Source organism: Rissa tridactyla, chromosome 1, assembly GCF_028500815.1.
Source record: "Rissa tridactyla isolate bRisTri1 chromosome 1, bRisTri1.patW.cur.20221130, whole genome shotgun sequence".
Lineage (NCBI taxonomy): Eukaryota > Metazoa > Chordata > Aves > Charadriiformes > Laridae > Rissa > Rissa tridactyla.
Window position 1 is genome coordinate 34348684 of NC_071466.1, and position 25190 is coordinate 34373873.

Consider the following 25190-nt stretch of genomic DNA (forward strand, 5'->3'; position numbering starts at 1 on the left):
AAGAGAGCAGCATAGGGAGAAAAAAAAAAAACACCAAATGGATATGGAAATCTTCGAAATGCTACTACACTCTTCTTGCGCAGCAATGCTTTCAGACGTATTTCATGTTTTGCAACTGTATAATGCTCCAACATCTCCCCTTCCCCTTCTCGGGAGGCTGCGGGGAGCGGTAAGTTTGCTCCTCTGCCTCCTTTTCTCCAAACCCAGAGTCCCCAGCCGCTCCTCATGGCTGGGTTTTGTTGTTGTTTGTGTTTGTTTTGGCCTTGTTTTGTTTTCCCCAAGTTGTGCTGCCGCACCCCGGGCTGCCCTTCAGTTACTAAAAGACCGACTCCCTCCACGCCGCTCGACGGTCCCGCCACCGACCCCGAGGCCGCCCCCAGCACCACCTCCGGGCCTGCGGGCGGCACCCGGCGCCGCCGCCGCCAGCCCCCGCCCTCCCGGGGCGGAGCTCCGCAACCTCCCTGCCCCGGCTGCGGGAGGGCCCCGCCGGCCGCCGCTGTTCCAGGGCGGGAGGCGGCGGGACCGGCGCTGAGCCCCGGCGGGTGGGAGCTGGGACCCGCGGCCGCAGGTGGGGACCGGGGACCCCGGAGGGGAGGCACCTTGCGGGGCTCAGGGTGCGCGTTGCCGGGGCGGGAGGCGCTGAGTCGGCGGGATGTTTCGTTGTTTCTCCGCGGGTTGAAGGCTTTCCGAAGCTGTCCGGCGGGCTGGGAGCTTCCGTGGGAAGGGCTACCAGGCTTTGCAGCGCCCTTGCCGGGTTTTATTCCTCGTCGGTGCCATCCCCCGCCCGGCACCGGTTTAAGGGGGGAGAGCGGCCGCGGAGACGGGGCTGGGGGGTTTCGTCCATCCCTTCCTCCTCTGCCGTCAGGCTGCGGGGTACGGCGGATCGATGAACTCCTCTTGTGCCCGCGATGGGGGGGCGGGAGGGAGCATTGCATGTCGTCGTGTTGTTTTTGTTTTTAAATTTCCTAATTGAGGCTCTTACTAACACAGCTTCCCATTGTTGCTGAGCGCTGCTTTTCGTTGAGCTTTGTAAGACCGAAAACAGTTCGGAATGTTAAGTCTGCCAAACACACGGAGACTCGCGGGGTTCACGTAGGGGCGACTGTAATTCCTTCTCTCTCCCTTCCAGGTACTTTACAGCAAGAAAAAAAAAAAAAAATAAAATGAATGTTTTCCCACCATGTCTCTCCATGCAGTAGCTCTCGCCAGCTACAGCGCAACAGAAGTCTTCAAACCCCCCCGCTCTAAAAAGGTAAGGGAGGCATCTAAATGTTAGCTGGGAGGGGGCTTCTCCCCCCTCCTCCCCCCCCCAAAAAATTAGCTTTTAAGTGCCAGTGTTTGTGGTAAATACTTTATTTTTAACTGCTGACGGTTTCGTTACAGAGTTAATTTTGGAAATAACAGCCCTAGTATTGAGGGGGGGGTGGTGGTGTAAAAGGCTGACTCATTTACGCTGTGAAAGATACCAAAGTGACAGTGGTTTGTGTTGGTTGTGGCAGTGTGTTGTGGTACTCTTCATATACCTCTGATGTCATATTTCCTTATAAGTGGTCTTTAACTGCGGCTTTTTTTCCTTCCACGGGTGATAGTTGGATACTACAGGAGTCTTTTCCCAATCAGTGATCTAATTGAAATTGTAATGTCTTTAAAGTAAACGTAAATCTTTTTTCGAATTCTCAGAAGGCTGGTATCTTCTGATAAGATCTAAGAGGTGGGAGGGTTGTTTAGAAAAAGATAAAATCTTAAAACTTTGAACTCTTTATGCTTACTGATGAAGTACGTGCATTCACCCTGGCGTCAGGCACTTGTGATGCTTGCATCCTAAGAGGCAGAGTCTGTTAATTGTGATATTAAAACCATTTTTAAAAAAATAAATGTAACTAATAAATAATGAGTCCTGTAAACTACTTTATCCAGTAATATTGACAATATGTTATTTAATGTGTAGAAAATCTGCCTACATGACAGTTTCTATAAATTAAAGCAAAGGGAGGGGGGAAAAAAAGCACTATCAGATACTGAAAAGAATATTTTTCGAAGCACTGGCATAATCAAACACTAAATATTTGAAATTCAGCATACTGTTTTTGGCCGGATATGCTATTCTTCAGTTAAAAGCGAAATTCTTTGTGGGCTTTAATTTCTTCTGCTTTCCATGAGTCCGAAGGGTATCTGGGCTAGATCTGCTCTCTGAGTCACCTTCCTCTCCCACGGGACCGTGTGGGGAACGTAGAGGTCAACACAGGGTGGCAGAGGACAGCACGCCTTTGAACTCCCCCCTCTTTGTATGGGCTCACAGGGTGCCGGGGAAGGCAAGAGGCATCCTGGGGATGCTGCTGTGTGGAGACACCTCGCTGATGCCTGTGAGTGGGGAGAAGCCATGAGGTGCACCTTGATTAAGTGCCTTTTAACAATGTGCCCATCAGAGCAGTGCACCCCTTTGCTTTCCTTGGTTTCTGTGATGTGCTCTGCAGGTCCGTGGCATACTTGGGGCAGTGGAGAGGGGAGCAGGAGGCGAATGTGTGTGATCCGCACGAGTAATTTGTGAGCTTGGGGAGGAGACCCGTTGTTTTGCGGTCCCGAGTGCATCGTACTCCCTTGTTGGAATTAGCCCATTGGTATCTGCCCTAAACTGCTTGCCCTGGCATGACAATATGGTGAATCTGGCTTTGGGGTTCGAAATGCCAAATCGGAAGCGTCATGATCGCACAAAGCGAAATGCTGGTCTGGTATAAACCTGCTCAGTCAGTTCAAACGCGTTCCAAATTTTTGTCAGCTTGTACCGGCAGGCTGTATGCCAGGTCAAGTATTATCTATTTGTGTCACTTCTTGCTTTATGCTGGGCCTGCCACGTTGCTGATGTGAACCACATGTACTGTGTTCTATCAAATTAGGCAAATTAGGTGATTATGTGACCACGCTTGTTCCCAGTCGATATGGCTGGGAGATGAAGCAGCAGGTGCATCAGGTGCTTGTGGAGTTGGGGCCTCGTAGATTTAACTCATACATCTAAACAGGTCTGTGCTTCCAGTTGTATTGATGGTTTCTTGAATTCTTTTCCGCTTCATTGCTGTTGTTTTGCAGATATATAGACATTCAGCATTTTGTCTCCCATGTGCCTTGTGCACATGTTTAATTCTCTGTTTAATTAAAAGAGTTTCTTTTGGTCACCTGCCTTCTGGAGTGAAATGCAAGGTGCAGAGTCGAGATGCCAGTGCTTTTCAGATGGCGCATGCTTCTGGGGACGTTTTCAGACAACCAGAAGAAATATAGGCAGTGGTTAGGTGACTGTCGGCAGGCCTTAGCATGCTGTTCTTCCTGCTGGGATGCCTGTGAGACTGGGGGTATCATTACCAGAGTACTGTTGTCTTATAACGAAATTGTCTGCCTGTGTGTTCTTGTTCTCTAGTTAAGCCACGAAAGCCTAAAGGTGGCTTTCACTGAGTCAGCGTATTCTTCAAATCCCTCAGCGAGGATTAGCTGCCTTGCTCCGACACCTCAAATCTCCGTTCTCTCAGGTATGCCAGTTTGTTCTGAACCGCCTCCCTCTGGGGCGCTTTGCTGGTGCTTGTAGTGCTCGCAAAAGCTATCGATGTTTGTGTGTGCTAAGCAAGTATAGTCGGGTTGGAGGAGGACCCTTGCTTATTGGCTTTGAAGATGGGACAACATCAAAGTGTATTATACAACTTGAAAGTACGGGGGTTTTTTGCCTTTTAAATGGTGGTTCGGCCATTTTAATTATGCTGGCATTTTGAGTGCTCGAGAGTAAAAATCTTGAAGTGTTCAGATGATTCTTGGCAGGTTAACTCCTTGTTCATTCAAGAAATAGTTTATCGGATTTTAACACATTACCAGAATTACTCACATGAGTATCAGTTGCAAAACTAAACTTGAGATTTTTTTTTTTATTTATTTTATTTTATTGGAACTAACCTGTTTCTGGTAGGTGCTTAAAATGTGGGTGTTGGTTTGTTTGGTTTTTTTTTATTTGGTTGTTTTCTTTTTTTTTTTAAGCTTGGCAGAGCAGAAGCATGAGTTAAGTTTTTAAAACTTCTCCTTTTTTCTCTTACAATCCACTAAGAACAAGTATTTAGCAGAGTAAGTCAGTATGGTTGTATGATTAGTGCTAGAGATGCTCCGTGGTGGCGGCGTAGCGGAGACGACGAAGGATGAGAGGGGATGGAAGGAGCATCGGCATGGGATGAACAGAATTGTTGAAGACAGAAAGGCTAAATGTTCTGCCTTCCACAGAAAAGCTGCTGTTTTCAGTCCAGGTTAAGCTATTCCTGTGCAATTAAAATGTCAGTAGTTGCCAAAATTGCCTTTTTTTTTTTTTTTCCTTGAAAAGATTGAAATATGTTTGTTTGAAAGTCAGATAGCTTTTATTTTCCCATTCCTGCCCTTACACTGCCATAGCTGGACATGTTGGCAAGGTAGTTTTTTTTCAAGTGCAGCCAGTAAAACGTTCGGTTTTGCTGCTAGGTCTGCAAGAGCTTTTTCCTGGCAGATAGCCGGTCCCGATCACTGATCAACTTTTCAGCTAATTTTGACCTGGCTTTACTAGGACAGCATTGCTAGCAGCTCTTGCTGCATAGCACATATATGTGGTGTTCTTAATTTTTTCAGCTTTCTCTTGGTGAGGACTGCTCTTTGTATAGACTTGCTTTTCCAAAGTACGTAGGAGTTTTTGTTTTTGTTTTGATCCCTTCATTAGTAAGCTTTCTTATCTTGCAGTTTGAGTGCATTCTGGCTTCCAGGTGAGTGGCTTGTGGAGAGGTTTACTGTTTTCTGTTGAGATACGTCCAAGGAGAGCAACCTCTGGGCAAAGTCTGCAAGACTTGCAGCTTTTTTCACCAGCCGTGTTTAACATTCCTCGTGGTCCTAACTAAATGTTCTTTGCCCTGGAAATGAATCTTCTTGATTGTATCTATTCTTAGAATTTTACGACTGACTTATCTTCCCCAAAGGAGACAGTTGTTAACTTCATTGTCGTGATGTGGTTGATAGTTTCTTCTTGAACACAGACTTTGTGTCTAGTCTCTCCATGGCTTGGGTGATGGCAGTTCCTGTGAGGCTTTTTGTTCAAGGTACAGGATTTCAGTTTAGTCTCAAATAGCTACTGGTTGCAGCGCACGCTTTTACATCCCGCTGATATTGCCATATTTACCACTAAGGGCAGTTTTTCCATTTTCTATTGAACTTCAGTCTTGCAGTAAATCACATAGGACCTTGGCAGGTAGTGCTTTTGATTCCTTCAGAGGCATTATAATGAACTCGCTGTGACGGAGTTGATTTCCTTTACGGGTTCACATAAATGTTGCCACCCTATGAATAATGGATTGAAGGTTACTTTAGCCTCTTCCACATGAGGAGGAGTGTCTGACTGAACTGAAACACGCAAACATGTGACCTTTTGTTACTAAGTGTATATATATTTTTTTTTTTTTCTTCCTGCTGTATTGATGCTCCACGTGACCTTCTGTTTTACTGGCAATAGAACCAGTACCTGGTAACCGTACCTCATCCAGTTTTATAGAACAATGATGTTTTCAAGCACGCTGACAATCAGTCACCATTAAAGTTTTAACTAATTGTGTTTGGCTAACAGCAGCATACTTTACTGTTGGTTTATCACCTAGCCTTATCAACGGCAGAAATGCTTCCTGACTGCAGAAAGCAAGAGCTTCCTTGCAGGAAGAGGCAGCAGAGCGCAGTGTGTGAATTCACTTCTTCCCTTTCTTCTCGCACTGGTTAAAAATAATGTGCATTTTATTCATGTTGTAAATTAAAACTTTAAATTTATTTTTTTTAGGATTGTTTCCTAACCTCTTGGTTTCTTCCCTTTTCTGAACAGACGAATACTCAAGGCCAGCAGTGATTGGACATGCCAGAAGTTTTGGATCGTACCCGGACAGTGCTGAAGCTATCAAAGACATTCTCATGTCTGTTTTAAATGCATCTGGTTTAAAGCCCTCTTCGGTGCCTGAACAGACCACAATGCAGAGAGCTGAGCATCTGGACAGTGACATGGAACGGTGGGAAGAAAGCAGCGACCCTGGGGATAGCCATGATGACAGTGACAGCGATTCTTCACATCACAACGCTGCCTGTACACAGACAGACATTCGGTTTACAAGGCACCGGGCGTGTTGGGACAACACACGCTGTGATTTCTCTAAACCTTCGCCGGATACTTTCTTTTGTCCCCATTACTCTGATGGGGATCCTGCTGCTTCTTCCTTGAATGGTTTCACTCTTTCGGACGTGTCCCCTCTGAAGCGGGACTGCTTTACCCAGGTGACATTAACAGGAGGCACCGTCACATCAGCTATTGTGCATTCTGGAAAAGAACGCTGTACCTCCCCCGAACGAGACTTGACTTTCGCAAGGTTTCTTCCTGATTCAGCTGTTGGTAAGCCAGCAGATCTCTTGAAATACCCTGATGCTTTGGAGCCTGCGCCCATCGGCAACAGCGACAGCAATTCTCCCAGTGGACTTTCCCAGTCAGAGCCAGTCAATCAAACAGGTAACTTTGCAGGTCTGGTTTGTTGGTTTTTTTTGTTTGTTTGTTTTGTTTTTTGTTTGTTTTTTTTTGTTTGGTTATTTTTTTTTTAAGATTTTGGTGCTAGGAAAGACAACTGTAATTCAACTGGGCCTTCTTTATAGTGATTGTGAATCAGACAAATGCTGTCATTCAAAATAGGAGAGAGGGGAGGAAGAGAAAGCTTAAAAACGAAGGGGAACCAGAGGGTTGAACTTGTGAAACGGGAGACACTCGTACTTGCAGTAGTCATCTGTCTCGTGATGCAGAAATGCTTCTGTAATATGCAGCCACTGGTAAAATGTAAAAATCGCTGAGCTGTGAGCAGTGTAGAACATCCACTAGATGAGGCTTCTACCATCTTTCTCTTGTCTTCAGCATTACCCTTCTCCTGAAAGTGGATAGCGTGGATCTGGGCGTTTGGTAGTGATTCATTGGTGCGTGTGGGCTCCCTGGGGTGACACCTTGTGTTTGACGTGAGCTGGAGTAGAGGGAGCCCTTTGATTCCAGGAATTTGGAGGTGCAGCATTAATATCCACTCTCGTGATGACTGAACTGGCTTGTGTCAGAGCCAGGACTATTCTTCCTCTTCCCCTTTCCAAGTGCACCCGCAGTCTCAGAGACACATAGATCCCGATCTGCATCAGATGGGGCTTTTTACCCCTTGGCAGTTTCTGACTGTATGGATGCCTGACATGTTGTCACCCCCAAGGTGGCTATTGGAGCAGCTGACCTTGGGCCTGCCCATGCCTCCATGAGGTGCACTGGCCTCCCTGAACAACCCCCTCATGTTTAATACCCGACATTGATACGAACAGCCTTTGCTATGGCGAGATTAAGCATGTTTATTTTACTTATAAAGGGTGTTAGTAGTATCTAGAGGTTTATTCTTACTAGATACTGAGCCCTGGAAAGATGGTGCGACTGAGGCCTGATTTTTCTACTGGAAAGGCAGCAAACGTCAGGGAGCACTCAGCCTGCCTTTGTATTATAAATAACAATGACAAAGGCTAATTTTTTAAAAAATATATATTTTTTTTTTTTTTCTTCTTCCTTTGGTCAATAGTAGTCCTAGTGGTGACACTCTTGAGCTCCACTTCTAAGCTCTGGTCCTTCACCCAGAGCTCCTCCAAGGCCTCAAGCCAGCAGAGGGATCTCAAATGGGCACGTGTTATTGAAGGACTGAGAGCTTTTAAACAGTAATCACTCTGTCATCTGGGGTAGGATGTTGTCAACAGTTAGTATGGCGACAATTATGGTTGTTTCCTTCTGCTGGGTGTTTTGTTTTGTTTTAAGAGGTGCCCGTCATGGAGAAGGAAACCACACCTGGCGGCTGGGGCTGGTCACGCAGGTTGGGTAGCCGGGTCTGGAAAACACAGTCCAGGCTCTGGCTGTCAGCAGGGACCACGAGGCACGTGTCTTAAGAACAAATAAATCGTGTGTGACTCAATCTTCTGGCATGAGTGGGATGCGCCACAAGTTTGCGTTGGGTCAGTAACGCTGATGGATCTCCAGAAAGCAAACGGAGGAACAGGGCAGCCAGGGGGCTGAAGATCATCCTTGATTTTACTAACACATACCCCACATGGCAGCCAGGATCCTGTTAGACGCTGTGCAACGTGGTGGGCTCTGTCTGCATTAGACTTTGGTCTGTTCTGTACATAGTGAAAATTCCTGTGTTTATTTCATTGTTCCTTGTGGCTCGTTCCATTTAACTCGCCACTGGGTAGAGGCTGGGGCAGGGGGAGTGAGGTCGCATTCTCCCCTGCCTTGTGCAGGACTATGAGGATGGGAAAAGCAAATGGCAAACCGAAGAAAAAAAAAAAAAAAAATGCCCAATTTGAAGGCAGGAATTACAGCAGAGCATCTCCTGACTTGCCGTCCTGTCCATTGCTATCTCAGAGGTGGTGGTGATTTCTCACTTTCGTTTCTCACAGGAGAATTGGTAAGGGACGCACAAGGTGAAAGAAAAATGATGAAAGGTGTCTTAAATCAGAATAAACAAACTTTTTCAATTGGATTTTCTGCTGGTCCTCCTGTTAGGTCGTCTTCATTCTTTTAACAGCCTCCTGCAACCTTCTGAAAAGGCTGTGTCATTGCTAATGAAGAGCCTGTGACTGAATTTGGTGTTTTCTGGGGACTTTGTTGTGGCTGGTGTGTCACTGGCAGTCCAGAGGGCTTGTTCTTTTTTTTTTTAACCTGTATGTGCATCAAGGTCACTTCCTTCTGTGGCACTTGAGGGCTCTTTCCCTAGCCCCAACAGCCTCCAGGCAACAGTGCTCAGGAGCAGAAGGGCAACCAGATTATTTTTTGTGTCAGCCTCAGAGTTGCGTTCCATTGCTGGGTGCTCCCTGTGCTTCCTTCCCCATACTCCTTCCCACATTTCATTCTTTTTGCTTAAAAATGCAAGTGGGATGCAAGAGGTAAGCAAAAGAGAAAGCTCCCATTAGACTTCAAAATTATATTTAAGGGGAATTGCATCTTATATTGTGACGGAATAATTTTCCCATTTCCTTACTTCTGCTTATTATTTTTAGTTGAGAATAATGTTTGTTATCTTAACTGATGAGAATGTAGGCTTTTATCAAGCTGTAGAGCCTTTAGCACTTACCTGTACTCCCCACACACTGCTTTTCCAGTAAAATGAATCATCAAATAGGCATGAAAATAACCTAATTAGGTGATTAAATCTGTTTTGAAAGGTCAGATTGTCAGCCTTTTCATTTGTCCTCCATGGTATACACAATGGAGGTATTATTAATTCCTGTACAAAACCACTACATCTGTGTCACTATGCTTGAGCAGAGGATTGACTTCGCAGCCTGGTATCACCAATGCTCAGGGCAGCGTAACATAGTTTCTATAAATAAGGCAATTTATTTATAGATAATAAATAATCTAAATAAATAATCTAAACCAGGCCTGAGAGTCAGTGCCCTTCAGTTGGAGAAAAAGTTTTCATAAATTATATTTTGTGGGACCTCTTTATCCTTTCTGCGACTTTTAAACAAATTTAGTAGTAGTGCCAATTTATTTTTTTTTTTCCACAAAGAGCCTTTGATTAAGCCGTGTTATCTGCAGCAACTTTAAATGGCATGTGTGGTGGTAGCATTTAGATATGGTCTAGTTTATCCTGTAAACATCAGCACTGTAAAACAGAAATTGCTTGTTTGTAAGGTCAAAGAAGAGGTAGTAAACAAACACCAGTCAGTGTTAGAAAACCAGGAGTCGTTTCCTTTCATATCTCGTTAGTGTGTACATCCATAGACATTATATATAATCTTTGTCATCCTTGCAGCAAACTTCTTGTAGCGGTGGTTGTGGATGCTTTGAAAACAAAACATAAGGGCACGATCTCACATGTTCAATTCTCTGGGGAAGAAAATTGTGACACTCTCTCTCTATATATATTTATTTATGCGTAAAAAGCAATCTAGGGTACGTCCATAGACAAAACCAGATGTGTGCTCTGCTGCTTACTGTAAAGTTCTTAATGGGAAAAAGAGATGAATTTTTGTTTCGCATGCTCATCATACTCAGCAGCGAATGCCAGGAAAACAAAACTGCGATTGCGGGAAGCAGGGAGTACTGTGGCTAATGTGTCTGCCCCAGATGTACATATCACCATGCAGTAGGGATTGTATTTGGAAACAAGAGGGAGATTTCCTCGAGATACGGAACCATAATGGCAACGTTCTTTTTCCAAACTTGCTGTAGTCACACAATATCAGCAGTGATTCAGGAAATCTTTTACGGCTGTTGCATCTCTCTGCGTGCCCAGACAGCAGTGAGATTTCTTCTTCTTCCAGCTATCGTGACTGAGCAGAGAGCAGCGTTAGCCGGCTGTGTTGCGAACTGCAGAGCATCGCTTGAATGCCAGCCTGAGGTCCTCACCACGGTTGTCCCCAGCGGCTCAGGCTGTAGCTGGGAGAGGGCTAGTGTTGGGAGCACACAAGCGCTGTCACCAGGTGGCATTTTAAACTCTGTTTCCCTGGTAGTCGATACTTATGCTTAAGGTAGTTCAAATACTATCCTGTTCCTCGTTTATCTCCCCTTAACTTCTACCACAACCTTCAGCCTCAATGGTGGTTGGTTTTAGGAAAGAAAGTTTGCTTTCCTTTCTGGAAATCACCCTGCACACATCCCAGGCGCTGCAGAGAAAGAAATAACTAATAAAAGTTCTTGTTATACCCGTAGGTTCTACTTCTCCTTTGAACATAAGTGCTATACCCTTGAATCGTTCATTGCAGGACATCTGCATACTTCCAGAAGATGTGGAGAAGGTGAGGACAACAAAGACTGTCGTAACGTCTTTTCCATTTTATAGTGCAGAAACCAAATGACAGGAGGTGTTTCTCAATAACAGAACTTTCTGACAGATGGACTAATCTTTACAAATACTGTATTTTCCCTCTTCTTCCCCTTTCTGCGTGAACCTACAAACCTAAAATGCCTATTTGTTAATTTATTTTTACTCTTAATCCATTAACTAAATATTTAAATTCTTTTAAAATAATGGGAACATTTTAGAACACTATACACTTCTGCTTTTTATTCCATCATTTTTTTCCACACATTCCTCGAGAGCAAACTTTATGATTATTATAGTCACTTTAAAGTTCTGTTAGAATGTGTTACATAGAATTTGGTGCAGCCACATGCATATGGGTGGTATTTACCTCATTTTTTTACTATCAGGAGATAGGGAGAGGTTGGGTTTTTTTGTGTGTGCTTATGATGAGCGCGTGAGACTGCTGTAAAAGAATTACAGTATGAATGACAAGCGCAGTAGCTGTGACATCTGCAGTAATTTAAGCAGTTTCTTGTGGTTTCTAATTTGTATAAGGTGCCCAAATGGTCTTAGATGTTTTGCCAGATAGGCAGCCTGTTTGAGCTTATAAACAGAGATAAAGATAAGAAGATAATGCTGTCATACATAACTCTGTTTGCTAAATGTTAATCTTCTCTAACAATTGGAAAAGAGGGGTTAATGTTATAATTAGTTATTGCAATGGATAGGATTTAATACAAAAGAGCTTTAAAAATATGCCTAGAAAAGGAGAGGATTTTTTTTGCTGCACTGTGGATATGCACGTGGTCCCATGTCCTGGGCCCAAGAGGTGATCATCTTTGTGCACAGCACTGGTTTTACTGGAGTGGCAAGTTCTGCATTTGATTTGAAGCTCTCAGTGGCCCTAAGGTGCATTTAAAAAAAAAACAAACAAACAAAAAAACCAAACCAAACAACAAACAAACAAACAAAAAACACAACACAACAAAATAAAACCAAAAAACCCTCCCCCCAACAAACTCCACGCAGTGAATCTCACACCAAAAACCAACAAACTTGTCAACTAGCTTTTCATGTTGTTTTTTGTGAAAGGTGTTTCAGAAAGCAGATGATGTTTCTCCGTCTGTAATGTGGGAACCAAACCCAAAGTAATTTGCTTTCAGTCACCAGGAGACCAGTGAGTAGAGACCTGGATTAGAAACCACAGTCTGAGAAACCACAGCCTGAGAACTGTTGAGTGAGACTAGATCGCATCAGCTGCTACTTCTGTGCAGATGATTGGGGGCTGATGTTGATTACAGGTTAAAAGATATCAACAGCTCAGTCCATGATGAGTGAGGCTGCCTTTAAAAAAAACAAACAAAAAAACCCAGACAAAAATACCCCACAAATAAACAAAACCTCCAAATCCAACACGCGTTTAGGTTGTGAAATAATCTTTTTGAAATTTAGGAGACTGAAAGCTAAGGTGCGTGTAGTGTCAGCAAGTCTGAGAGTTGTAGTTGTGTGCCAGGGAGGAGACACGGGCCAGATGATCTGGAGGGACTTTCCACTGCTGTGAGTGGGAGGGGAAATGAGAAAGTTGGTGTGTCACAGCTGAGTTGGGACTGCTTCTTAGGGTGATGGACCAGAGCTGAAAGCTGATAGTCGTGCTGAGTACAGGAGCGTCTATATCCTGTTCCATCTTTTTGCAGTGCAGCTCTCCAGTACGTTCATAACTGCTTTTATCAGCAGGATATGCCGATATGCTGAGCTCTGCCACTACCTTGGAGTTAAGCAATGCCCCGCAGATTTTTCGAATCTTCAAAGTAGGAGATGTCCTCTTTATCTTCCAAAAGGAAAAAGGCTGTTTAATTCTTTCCTTTGCTGATGGTGTGTCTTGAAGTTCACTGAAAGTTGTCTCTGGAGAAACGGTGCAGCAAGCAAGTGATGCTAATCAGCGTTAGAAAAGAGATAAAAGTCTCTTTAAACACCCACAGGGACTTGTGGGTTCTCTCTAATGTTGAGATTAATCTCTTCTAAATGCATTTGGCTGTGGACAATAGGAAAGCAGTGATGTCTGTTGTGGTCCTTAAGATTTAGCTATTTCTAAACGCTGATGTCTGTCTTCATGCTTCCCATACAGGTTGTAGGGGATGTCATGAATACTGACGTTGAGTGGTACAGTTTTCTGAGCATAAGCCACTTCTTATAAAGCATTACTTATTCTGCACTCAGAAACTCTAGCCTTGGGTACAGCTGTGTTTTTTTAGACGGAGTTTTAGTTAGCTTTGCACACTGTAAATGCGTGCAGTTGAGAGTATCCTGGGCATCTCTGGGTTTCCATCCACGCACCTATCTCTCCATGATGCATCCGCTTTTGAGCTGAGCCGGCTCTGGGAAGTTGTGCATGTGGGACTGGTGGGATGCTCTATTAGACCACAGGAAGCAAGGGATACAGCAGTGACATTGGGGCAGGGAGCCCCAGGTTTATCTGGATGTCTCAGTGGGGCTAGATGTGGCTTTACAAATTCTCTTTTCCTGGAGGATGGGTGATCTGTGAAGGCAAGATGGTAAGGGACACCGTGGGGAGCAGTTGTCTGGCAGGGAAATGCTACAGTAAAGCTTTGAAATAGCTACCTTTTATTTAAGGCAATGTGAGCCCCAGGGGAGCTGAATTCCCACTTATCACAGACTTTTTGTGCAGCCTTCAGTTGACCATGTAAGCTATCTCATTGCATGTTCCCTACGTCTCTGCCTTAACTCTTAGCACATGAAAGCATTTTACCACCTTCTGTACCACCCACCACCAGTCCCTTCAAAACCTGCCTCTTCTGGCCCCATCCACGTTAGCATGTGTTCAAAACTGCTTGCAGACACTGATTTGAAATTAAATCCTGTTAAATAGGTTACATGGATTCACAGTTGCATGCTAAATAACGCAGTGTAACTAGAAGACTACATCCCTAAAATGCATACATATTCGTCAATTAGGCATGTAATAAACTTTCTTCTTATCTAATAGATGGGTAAGATAAAAGTAAATTGTATGTTTCAGTCAAGGGTGAGGCAATTATCTGGGCAGTTGCCTTTTGCGTGTTATTTCTAAATTGCCCTTGGGGTGGTTTTTTTGCGTTTAAATGAAAGATGAGATAGTCTTGTATTTTCATTTATTGAGTTGAAAAAGTACAGGGGAAAATTACATATTTCACTTCATTTTAAGTAAATGTCAAATATGCTGTGTACTAATGAGCGTTCCAATCTTGTGTGCAGGAAAACGCACACTTTTTTGTTGCAGATATGATTATAGCATCGCTAGAAAAAATGAAATGTAATATCCTAAGCCAACAGGCAGAGACCTGGGGTGCGGAGGAAGCAAGTGGATCAGATGGCAGCTATCACACTGATTCGGAGTTATCTTCTTACCCTGGAGTGAAGAAGTCTGATTCTTCTGTTGCCTCTTCAGACAGTGGTTATGAAGGCAAGTTACTTAGTCTATAATGCAAACTTTTCTGATAGCTTTTGCTCTTTATTTTTGTGCAGGAAAATACTAAATGAATTTGGGCATTGCTTGGAACGAAATCCTCTGTTACCTTCTTTGAGTCTTTCGAGAGCTGTGTTCCCTGAGGATCGTTATGCCACGAGTGTTCTCCTCCTGGGTCAAGTTCTTCCTTTTGAATGTTCACATCTGTGTTTTATTTATTATAATTAATGGTTGGGTTTTTATTAAATGAAAAAGAAAATGTAAGCTTGAAGTGCCATATGCCAAGCACAACTCTCCACAGTGCGTGCCTGTCGCTGGCTGTTCTCTGTGCTTAAATCCTTTTTTGCAAGATTTGAAGCCTGTCTCTTCCCTTCTGTGCTTACTTCTGCACTGTGCAGATCAGGCCACGTGATTGATTTGAGTGAAACTGCCTAAAGTATTAACGCACGTATAGTTTGAGGCAATAAATGCTCCTGGCACTATAATGCTCGAGTCAGCACATGCATTTTAAAGTAGATTTTAGTCTCTTGAGTACTAAGGTTCTTAGGGATGGAATATAAGTCTAAAGTCTAAATGACATAACATGTGGGGAAGAACGAATGGTGTGCATGCAGGTGAGAAGGGGAGACCACTGATAATATTTTGGTTTAGCCTCTAGAAGCTTTTTCCTAAGCAACTGAGGGACATGCTGCATGACAAACTCACAGGAATTGGCTTTGTGTGTGTGTGTATATAAGAATAAATAAATAAACTTGCTCTGTAAATACAAGCTGTGTGCTAAGGTTTTGGTAAGAAAATAAAAATATAAATATAACTGCAACTACTCTATAAATGCTGGAAAAGTTTAAGTGGTGCTGTCTTTGTTCTGGACAGGCTGTGCTCTGCTGCCTGTCAGCTCCCCAGTGCATCTACCATCCCATCACGAGGTTACCAGATTTCGTTGCCACAGTGACTCAGAGGATGAATATGTAATTATTGGTAAGACTTTGAAATTATAACTGCAGAAACAGCTCTATCTATTCCAACAGCTGAATCTGTTGCATTGTTGGGAAAATCTATTGACTTAGTAGATGTTATCGCAGGAGAAATAACACAAGAAAATGGGAGGAGCAATGTATGCATGACTTCTCATTAGAGCGCATGCAGAAGTACCAGAGTGATGCAGGATTCTACAACAAAATACGTTTTCTGGTTTGAGGGACTGAAATTATGTTTAAGGATTAAACCCAATGAATGCGGGTGTGCAAAGTGTGAAACTGGCACAGCCTTGGCCAACTGTAGCAGCATCGTTTGAGAGAATTTAGGAGGTGATCATTTCCTAATTAAAGACATTGATTAGATTTTAGATAGCCCTCCCTCTAGTCTCAGGACTAGAGCAGACTGTCCCCTTAGACTCAGCAGTGCTCTGCTTCTCTTCAGGACATCCTTAGTTTCTTTGGTTACTTTCTGGCTTTCACATATACAGAAATAGAAACACATATAAGTAGCCTGAGCAACATTCAACGTCTATTTATCTCTTTTCCTGTTAACAAGTACTTTTTTATTGCTTCGTTTGGTTTTAGAGATTCGCTTATTTTTTCACCTCTTCTTTCCCTCATCTAAGAACGAAGAACTAGCTCCCAAAACTTAATTTCTAGTAGCAAGAGTTATTTTCACACGTATGAATGGGGAAGCATTTGTCTTCAGAACAATAGAGATGTCCAAAACTAATGCTACCAACGTGAACACGTTGTCTACATAAACATATTTTGTCTATATAAACATAATGAAGAAATGCGTGCTTTAATTCCAATCATCTCACCTGTTACTAACTTGTTTATGGCATTAGCTGGCGTGTTTGTGATCGATGTCTCCAAATATCAGCCAGTGTCCGGAAAAAAATAAGGTGCACTCTGTTGGTTCTGTATGTTAATGTTTATGTCTAGTTCCTTCTGGCTGGGCCTGGACTATCTCCTTATCCATGAGCCCACCCTTGAAGGGAGGCCGATGGTGGTGGTAGGATGCACTGCTGTTAGGGAGTACTCTTCATCAGCGGATGTCCGAGATCTGTAGAGGAGATTTGTCTCCTTACGCCTGTTTTACAACCAGGGCTGAGACCATTTCCCACATCCAGCAAGGGTGTTGTAAAGGTGAATATGTTTGAAGCTGACACCGTGGTAGCACAGAAGGTAGATTTAAAACAGTGCTGAGTAACCGAAGCTTGGTTTCTTTGATGCCTTGATAAAATTTTCTCCTTTACCCACAGAACTTGAAGACCTTGAAAGTCTGTCTGTCATCCCAGATGAAAGGTAATTCTTTGTATCTTTACTAGAATAGCCTGGTGGCACTGCCTTTTCTGCTGGACCAGCTTTCTGATGACTCTTCCCGCTGGGGAAAGGTGTGGGAGTGGTAAATATGATCCTCCCAGAGAAGGGGAAGGAATGCTGCGTGACAGCAAATGTCTGTGGCGCTTGGCTCGGCAGAACATTTCATTGGTCCTGGAGTCTTGCTGGAAGGTGGCGGCTGTGGCTCTGCGAGGACCTGGGTGTATCAAAGCAAGGGGATAGGAATGAAGGGATGGGAGAAAACTTTTCAGGGATGCAGAAGAGACAGCGGAGCTGCTGATGACGTGCTGCTATTTTGTCACTGTCTGCATTGCTTAACTTTCAGATCATCATTTGAACCCGGCAGCAATTCTGCTGAAGCAACAGCCCAGGAGTTGTGCAGAGCTTTCAGAAAACACTGGTTGCCAACAGACTCTGCAGTCCAACTGTCTGGTTGCCTGAGCTCATCTAAGCAGAGAGTGAGTCTGAGCTGAAAACAGTGGGCTCTTTATTCAGTTCCCCAAATAATCATTGTCTCAGTGCAGCTGCTTCACTCAGGGAAAAGAGGGAAGCTGCATTAAAAAAAAAAAAAAAGAAGAAATACAGACAAGTACTTATAGTTCATTAGTTCACTTTAGATACATTTTTAGAAATTCTCTTCTCTCTTTAGCAATTTTCTGCACATTTAAGATGTGCAGTTGTGAACAATTAGGGTGTACCTTCCTCTGGGCCCGATATGAGGGAGTTTTAACTGAAGAGGGACTACATGCAAGTGAAAACTGAACTTTAAAATCCTGGACTATAAAGGGAGATATTTCATAGCATTTAACATATGTCCACCTGATGGGCTGTTCATCTTCACGAGTCTGTCTTTCCCAATAGTTGGTGCTGAAAGAAGACATTCCAAGAGAGCTTGAGTCCAGTTTGAATCTGGCTGAAGAAATAAAGATCGTATCCAAATTAAGAGGATCTTCTGGCTGGGCCCCACCGAGATCGCAGATTATATTTAATATTCACCCTTCAGTCAAGTAAGTCTAAGGGGTCTGAGTATTGTCATTTAGTGCAGCATGGGGATTTGTCTAAAACCTCCTGATGGAAGGAGCCTGGGTGATTTAACAGAACCCAAGGTTAGAGCTAGTGCATGGCGCAGCCTTCTGCAGTGTCTCACCAGCTTTGGTAGAAAGCAGATGGCATCCTTTTCCCTCTATTGGCACGTCCTGATTAACGTGGCACGTGCACTTTTACACGTGATAATACACATACGGTTTGGTGTTACAGTGGCAGCGTGCTTAGCTGGGCTTCTAAAAATTTCGTTTTGTGAGACTACCTGGAGAATATTCTTAAAAGTTTCCTCACTCCCTTGCTGATATCTTACGGGTCGTAGGTTTTGAGAAAGGGGGGAGAAAACAGGTCATGTTTGGGGAAACTACTGTCTCACTCTGCATAAAGTGCTGTTAAATGCACACTGGCTCATTCCCTGTGCTGCAGGTCCGGTTGCTTTTTCAGTTGCAGATGTGGATTTCCCCCTCTCCCCTCCCCCTTGATATTGATGCCACCTTAAGAAATGGAAAAGAATTTAATCCTTGCAACAAGCCATATGATGGCATATTCTCCACGAATAGCTTAGAAGCTCCCACTAAAATAGTCACCCGCATCTCCTTCCAGAACTCCCTTCTTCATGTGGAGGAGCAGGAGTCAGCTTCTAATTTGGACATTTTCACTAGGGCCAGCGTAGCTCTCTTGCACTTTTGGAGAATGTTAACTAAACTGTGTTTTGGGTGCTGGAAGGTGTAACTCTTTGCCTCTGTATGCAGGAGAGATGCAGTGGTGGCTGCCCAAAACTTTACGTGTGTTGGTTGTGGAACCCCGATAGAAAGCAGTAAGTATTACCAAAAGGGGAAAAAACTTAATAAATCCATTACTAGGCTATAATCTTCACCAACACAGGTGTGCCACAATTGTAAAATTACCTGAGTTAGAAAGAAAATATCTTTGTTGGATGTGCCTGCAATAATAAAATGGGCAGTGGGATCTTACCACTGCCTGGAATTTCTCATTGCGGACAACACAATACTTGATAGATGTCCTTCTCGTACACAGTAAAAATTCATGACAGTCAACAACAAAACAGGAAAAGCTATTAAAAAATCAGGCTTCCAGGCTGGAAAGTTTTACATCTTCCAATGGTTTCTTTCAGTAATTCTTTCTCTGTGCCAATTTACACATTTCCAAAAGTCTCTTTTTAGAGACTTTATGGGAAGTTTTATGCAAGCTTATGGAATGCGTGGTTTTGCTTTTTTGGGGTGTCTTTTTAAAACTTTTTTTCTCTAAATCTTGATCACAAAATCCTGCATGTGTTTTATTTGTGATGCCCTGTGAGAACTGCTTGAAAGCATGATGATTTACAGGTCTGACAACCAGACCTTATCAAAGAAATCTTTGAAGTGGCTTTCAAGACTTATTCAGGGTCTGCTCACAAAGGAGCAGCGTTTGTGATGGCCATAACAATCTGTGATGGCGCATCAACGTGAGCAAACCTGAGATGCTGAGATAGCTGGGAAAAACCCACAAACCTCTTCATTTGAAAAAGTATACGAATGTGTCTCCAAGATGAGCTTGTCTTTCCGTTTGGTGGAAGTATTTTGTTGTGTGTTGTATCTTGTGTCTCTCTTTTTGCGAGGAAAGCAACAATAGTTTCTCGAGGATCTCACAGTGATAAATATAATCAGTTCAGTTTGACAGATGTGGAAAGCTTTCTATTCTAATGCAAAGGACAGACCTTGTGCATGCGTTTACCACAATAATAAAACTCCCCACTTAAAAATAATAAAAAATACCTTGCCCTTACTCCAGTGGATTGCAGTTATTTAGACAGAACAGGCACACAGACAAGAGGTGTGTCCCATAAATATTAGAAATATTCACAATTTCATTGCTGTCTGCCTGCAGAATATATCAGGAGACTCCGCTACTGTGACTACCTGGGGAAGTACTTCTGTGACTGCTGCCACAGCTATGCCCAGTCTCCCATTCCTGCCCGAATACTTTTGAAGTGGGACTTCAAAAAATACTATGTATGCAACTTCTCCAAACACCTACTGGACAGCGTATGGCAGCACCCAGTTTTCAATGTGTCGTGTATTAACAAAGCCCTCTACACAAAAAGTAAAGAAATGGACAGGGTGAGGGTAAGTGTGGCCTGTTTTTATTGGGAATTTGTGGGTTTGAGAAGAGCCCCTTAGGGCAGGTCGTCCATTGCCGTGTGCGTATGTGGGAAGGAGGCAGAGGTGGCTTCTCCGCTCTTGGGCTTGTCCCATCCCTGCTGCTGGGACTGGCCCTCTCTCCCCTCAGGTGAAGGGGAGGAGGGAGAAGTCTCCAACCTATGCCAGAGGTCTCATTTCCCTCCTTGTCTTTGGGAGGAGTTTCCTTACCGGTTTCCAGTTTTAGTTCACGGGAGGGAGCTGGGCTCCCGCAGTAAATATTTACCTCTGCTTGGCAATTGGTGGTTGGAAAACTCCGGAAGTTTTGAATGACTCCTTAATCTTGTGGGCCATTAGAGCAAACACCCTTGGCTCATGTAAGGGCTGCACCTCCTACAGCTTGAGGAAGGGTGCTCTGCCGGAGGTTACAAGTTGCCACGTGCTCCCTTCTTGGCCTGAGGAGACGCTTACTATTTCTTACACAGGTTTGGGTCTGGCGTCTTGGTGTGCTGACCTGGAGCCGTTTGTAGCATTAGGAATTACTTCCCTTGTCAGTGAATAAAAGCAGCCTTTGCTTTCCTTGGCCTTCCATGCATTAGAAAATCCATTTGTTTAATTCTGTGCTGAGTGTGAAGTTCTTACTTATAGGTGTGGCTTGCTGTACTGACAAGGATTGCTGACTCATAGTGGTGTTACTCACTTAAGATTATATAGATGCAATTGCTTTTCATTTAATAATTGTTTTGTTTTTCCCAATCATCTTCTAGGAGGTGCAAGAACAGCTTTTTCATTTAAAAAAGCTTTTGAAAACCTGCAGGTTTGGTGAAAGGTATGGGCCATGATAGTGCATGAAAAATAGCTTATTAAAACGTACCGAAGTTGCTTATAGAGCAGCCCTCTCTAGAGACATTTGAGTGCAGTTTTAAATGAGTTAATATGATCACTAGTGAAAATTCTGATAACAAAACTTCCTTCTATTGCACTGCAAATGTTGATTTATGTGGTGGCTTTCTGTTTCTTGTAACATACTTAGACATCTGGTTTTAAATGTTGAATGATTCTTGTTGGGTGTATATTTTTTCCTACTTTGCCTCTCTTAGGTTCTCACTCATTCTTAAAAGATCAAAAATACATATATCTCTGAGATGATTTGTCTTTGAAAAAAAAAATTAAAAAAATTAACAAAAGTGTTCCTTGAGGGTTTAAAGATTTCATCCAGAAATCTGTTACAATGCTTTATTCAGTTTATTTTATAAATATATTCAGGTGAAAGTAGTAATCAAAACTGATAAATACCAAAATATGACCTTGCTGGTTGCTACAAATTACAGATTTTCGGTATTCACCTCCCAAAACTATGGGCATAATTAGTAGGTAGACATGTGACTGACAGAACCTTCACTGCAGAATTGCTGACCTTTTCAAAAACAGACATAAAGCAAAATAAATTTTAAAAGTAGGTTCTGTTCTCTCTTTGATGTGGACCTCTTATGCATCAGTTATGTGTTGTTCACCAAAATTAGATAGAAACTTATTTTAATGTCAGTCTTCTGGACAGCTACCTGTGATTTCATTATAGAAATAAGAATTAGGATCCTCACTGTACCTTCTACATCAGTGATAATTTAAAAGTAATAACTATATTTTCAGTGTTCATCCACTCAGTACAAGCATAGTTTCACCCAATAGTGACCTACGCAGGATAAAAATCCTCAAAGTTCTCTTTAAAAAAAAAATCAAAACAAAACCAAAAACAAACAAACAAAACCCCTAGCTTATTGCATTAGATACTGCGTGAGATTTTACTTACTGTTCCTGAGGTGGGAGGGAGCCCTTTACACATTTTTTTAAGAGTTGATGGGGTAACCACGTGTAGCAATGCAAATGCCTGAGGAGTGCACATTTAAAGCAGACATTTTATTCTAAATCCCAAAACCTCCAGTTTTTGTTAATGTGATCTCAAATTGGGAGGGGAGGTAAGATTTAGCATGAACTTGCCTTGCATGATCCCTGGGTGACTAGAGGAGTGAAAGAGGCTTATTCTTCAAATATACTTGAAAAACAGCTTTTTATACCTTGGTTTGTTTTTTCTTTCTCTTTGCAGTGCACTGAAAGAATTTGAACAGGTGCCCAGCCATTTGACAGAGGAGCTGCATCTCTTCTCACTGGATGATCTGGTGAAGATCAAACGAGGGCAGTTACTGCCCCTGCTTAAAGATATTGTGAAGAGCTCCACCTCCCACGTGGATGGTTGTGAGGTAAGGAAAAGCAGGGATTTTAGTGTCCTTGCAGCTGCTAGTGTGAGGAACACCCCCACTGAATTTCCCAAATAACTTTTTTTCTTAGATTAAAAGTAAATCAACTCTTTTGCTGTCCTTGTAGCTCTGTCAAGCGAAGGGGTTTATCTGTGAATTCTGTCAGAGCGCAGATCTGCTCTTTCCACATCAGATTGCCAAATGCAAAAGGTGCACAGGTATGTTCCAAACCAAACATTTTTCTTTCTTCCTTGGGGGGGATGTTGGTGTGTAAAACCATTCAGGCTTATTTTAGGAAAATATTGAGAACTTGCTACATGGAAAGTCTGTGTATTTGAAAACCTGCATGTGTATTTGAAAACCATAGTTAGCATGTATCTTTGAAAAACAGGCTGTGGCAGCCGTCTTTCATCAGTGAATTCAGAAAGCAAAGCCAGGGACTTATCTGAACATAATTATGGCTGTAGGGCGAGGCTATTTCTTGGCTCTACACATAAGAGAGAGCCTGGGACAGTGCTATACAGCTGCTGTATCAGATCTTGCTGACGTTCATTGTAAATCCTGAGAATCTTACCAAAATGTTTAGTCACAGTTATTACAGCGGTGGTTGTTGTCCCAGCCTTGCGCTGCTTCTGTTTACTTTTATACTTGGGTGAACTGGATGGAACATCCTTCAAGGAACGCAGCTATTCATTCATTTTTTTTTCATTTGTTTTTTTTTCCCCGAATGCTACTAAACTGCTTGTATGTATAAACAGAGTGCAAAACATGCTTTCACAAAGCATGCTTCAAATCTGGAGGCTGCCCCAAATGTCTGCGGATCGCAGCTCGGAGGACGCTTTCAGAAACTCCATCACTGGTGCCTCTGTGAAATTGGATTCCTCTGCTGATTTCAGAAGATGCTCAGTGCCAAATCTTCAGGTGCCTGCCTTAAGAACTAAATAATGTTGTTTTAGACATTACTATTTTTAATGCGTGTCTCCTTTATGGGGGGGTTAAAAAAAAGAAAAAAAAAAAAAAAAAAGAAAAAAGAACAAAAGAAAAAAAACAACTTTAATATCATTGTTGAAAACCTCACCCTAAAGGAGTTTCATCTTGACTGGGGACAGAATGACTGAATGTTGATGCTGTGAGCAGCCTTTTGTTTTGTCCTTGTATGTAAGACTTTTAATATTATATTTTTCAATATAAAAATCTGTCTTCTCTGTAATTCTGCAAATAATGTATAGATAGTAAATGACTGTTGGAAATCCTTGCCTGTGTGTCAGATTTTGGAAATAGGAAAAAGTGGTAAAGTACAAAATCATTCTCTGAAAAGCTCTACAACAGAAAAAGCTTGTCTGCAAGCTTTAGGAAGATGCTGATCTGAAATTTTGTTCTGGCAAATGCTTAATGTGAACCGATGGATTGTAAGTTTCTTTTAAACAGATTTATGCAACAGCTTCTGGTGGGTTGACCTTGGCCTGCTGCTAGGTGCCCATCCAGCTGCTCCCCTTCCTCAACAGGATAGGGGGAGAAAATAAGATGGAAGAGCTTGTAGGTTGAGATAAAGACAGGGACATCACTTACCAACTACTGTCACAGGCAAAACAGACTCAAGTTGGGGGAAATTAAATTTATTGCCTATTAGAAATCGAGTAGGGTGCTGAGAAACAAGGACAAAAACTAAAACAACTTCCGCCTACCTCACCTGCCCTTTTTCCCAGGCTCAACTTCACTTCTTAATTCCCGACTCTTCTACCTTCTCCCCTGTCCCACGTGGTGCAGGGGGATGGGGAATGAGGGTTGCGGTCAGTCCAGAACAGCTCCTCTCTGCTGCTCCTTCCTCCTCACGCTGTTCCCCTGCTCCTGTGTGGGCCCTTCCTGTGGGCCACAGTCCTTCAGGATAAACCTCCTCCTGCATGGCCTTTCCGGGAGACGTAGTTCCTTCAGGAAACTTCCACATGCTCCAGTGGGGTCCTTTCCACGGGCAGCAGGGGAATCTGCACTGGTGCCAGGAGCACCTCTTCCCCCTCTTTTTTCAGTGATTTTGGTGTTTGTACTGCTGTTGCTTGCTCCCCTCTCCCCCACCACTGTGGTGTTCCCTTTCTTAAATACATTTTCTCAGAGGTACCACCATCTTGTCTGAGATGCTCACTGTGTCCTATTGGAGCTGGTGGAAGCAGTTGTGTCTGGCATGGGGCAATCCCAGCCTTTTCACAGAGAGGCCATCGTGCAGCCCCCTGCTGCCAAGACCTTGCCACCTACACCCAGTATGCCACCCTAGAGGTTTCTTTACAGAGCACTTAGAAATGTGAGGAGACACAGTGTGTGAGTAGAAGTGCTCCTGTTTAAATCCACCCTCACGCTTGCAGACTGGGCCCTTGCCTAAGGGTGAAGTGCTGGAAGTTGAAAGCAGTTTTCCTTCCCAGCCTGGTTGGTTGCTCCTGATGAAACTGGCCGAGGAAGCAGCCCCCGCCTTCAGAAGCCAAAGCAGCTGCTTGAACCTGTAAAACCATTTTTTGTTTTTATTTGTGCCACATGAAGCACCAATGAACAGAGAAAACCCAGAAGTTGAAAGCACATACCAAAGTTCTGATATCTCCAATGGGGTGCTCTTAATATTTTGGACTTGTTTGTTCTCATTTTGTGCTTTATTCTTCCTCTCCTCACCTGCTACCTCCAGCGTTCAGCAAGGAGAAAAGCTCAGCTGTGTTGCCAGGGCATCTGTAAGTTCACCACCGTGCTAGTGCCCACAGTACCAGCAAGCTCACTAACTCTTCCACTTAGCTGTTGTGGTTTTTTGTTTTTTGTTTTTTTTTTTTTTTCCTGTGGCCAAAAACAGCTTAGCTACTTACTGCTCAGAATCAAGATTATCATCTCTTACTGAGGATCACCAAATGGATACTGACGTAGGGTAAGACGTGGTGAGAAAGAGCCTGCTTATGCAGCTGACTGTATTTAATGTTATGCAAGAGTAAACGCTCATCTGAGTTGGGTGCTCGACTAACTGAATCACGTGAAAGGCCTTGCTGTAGGGATTTTTCTGCTTAGGAAGGAACTTGCTTGAATAATCCTTCTGTGGGATAACCTGCAAGGCAACTGAATACATCTTTTTCATTATTCATGAATTTAAAAGAGCTGATTTGGTTCTTGGC

General features: G+C 43.2%; 1 protein-coding gene across 1 annotated transcript; it reads left to right on the forward strand.

The window, feature by feature from the left end:
- Positions 1–460: 460 nt before the first annotated feature.
- Positions 461–24546, forward strand: RUBCNL (rubicon like autophagy enhancer). Its single transcript, XM_054212782.1, has 17 exons — positions 461–568; positions 1130–1252; positions 3410–3518; positions 5855–6526; positions 10739–10824; positions 14085–14292; positions 15169–15273; positions 16541–16583; positions 16945–17077; positions 17481–17626; positions 18413–18477; positions 19548–19786; positions 20566–20627; positions 21903–22056; positions 22181–22271; positions 22812–23314; positions 24530–24546. The coding sequence occupies exons 2-16, from the start codon at positions 1181–1183 to the stop codon at positions 22922–22924; spliced, it is 2298 nt and encodes a 765-aa protein (XP_054068757.1). The 5' UTR covers positions 461–568; positions 1130–1180; the 3' UTR covers positions 22925–23314; positions 24530–24546.
- The last annotated feature ends 644 nt before the right edge of the window (positions 24547–25190 follow it).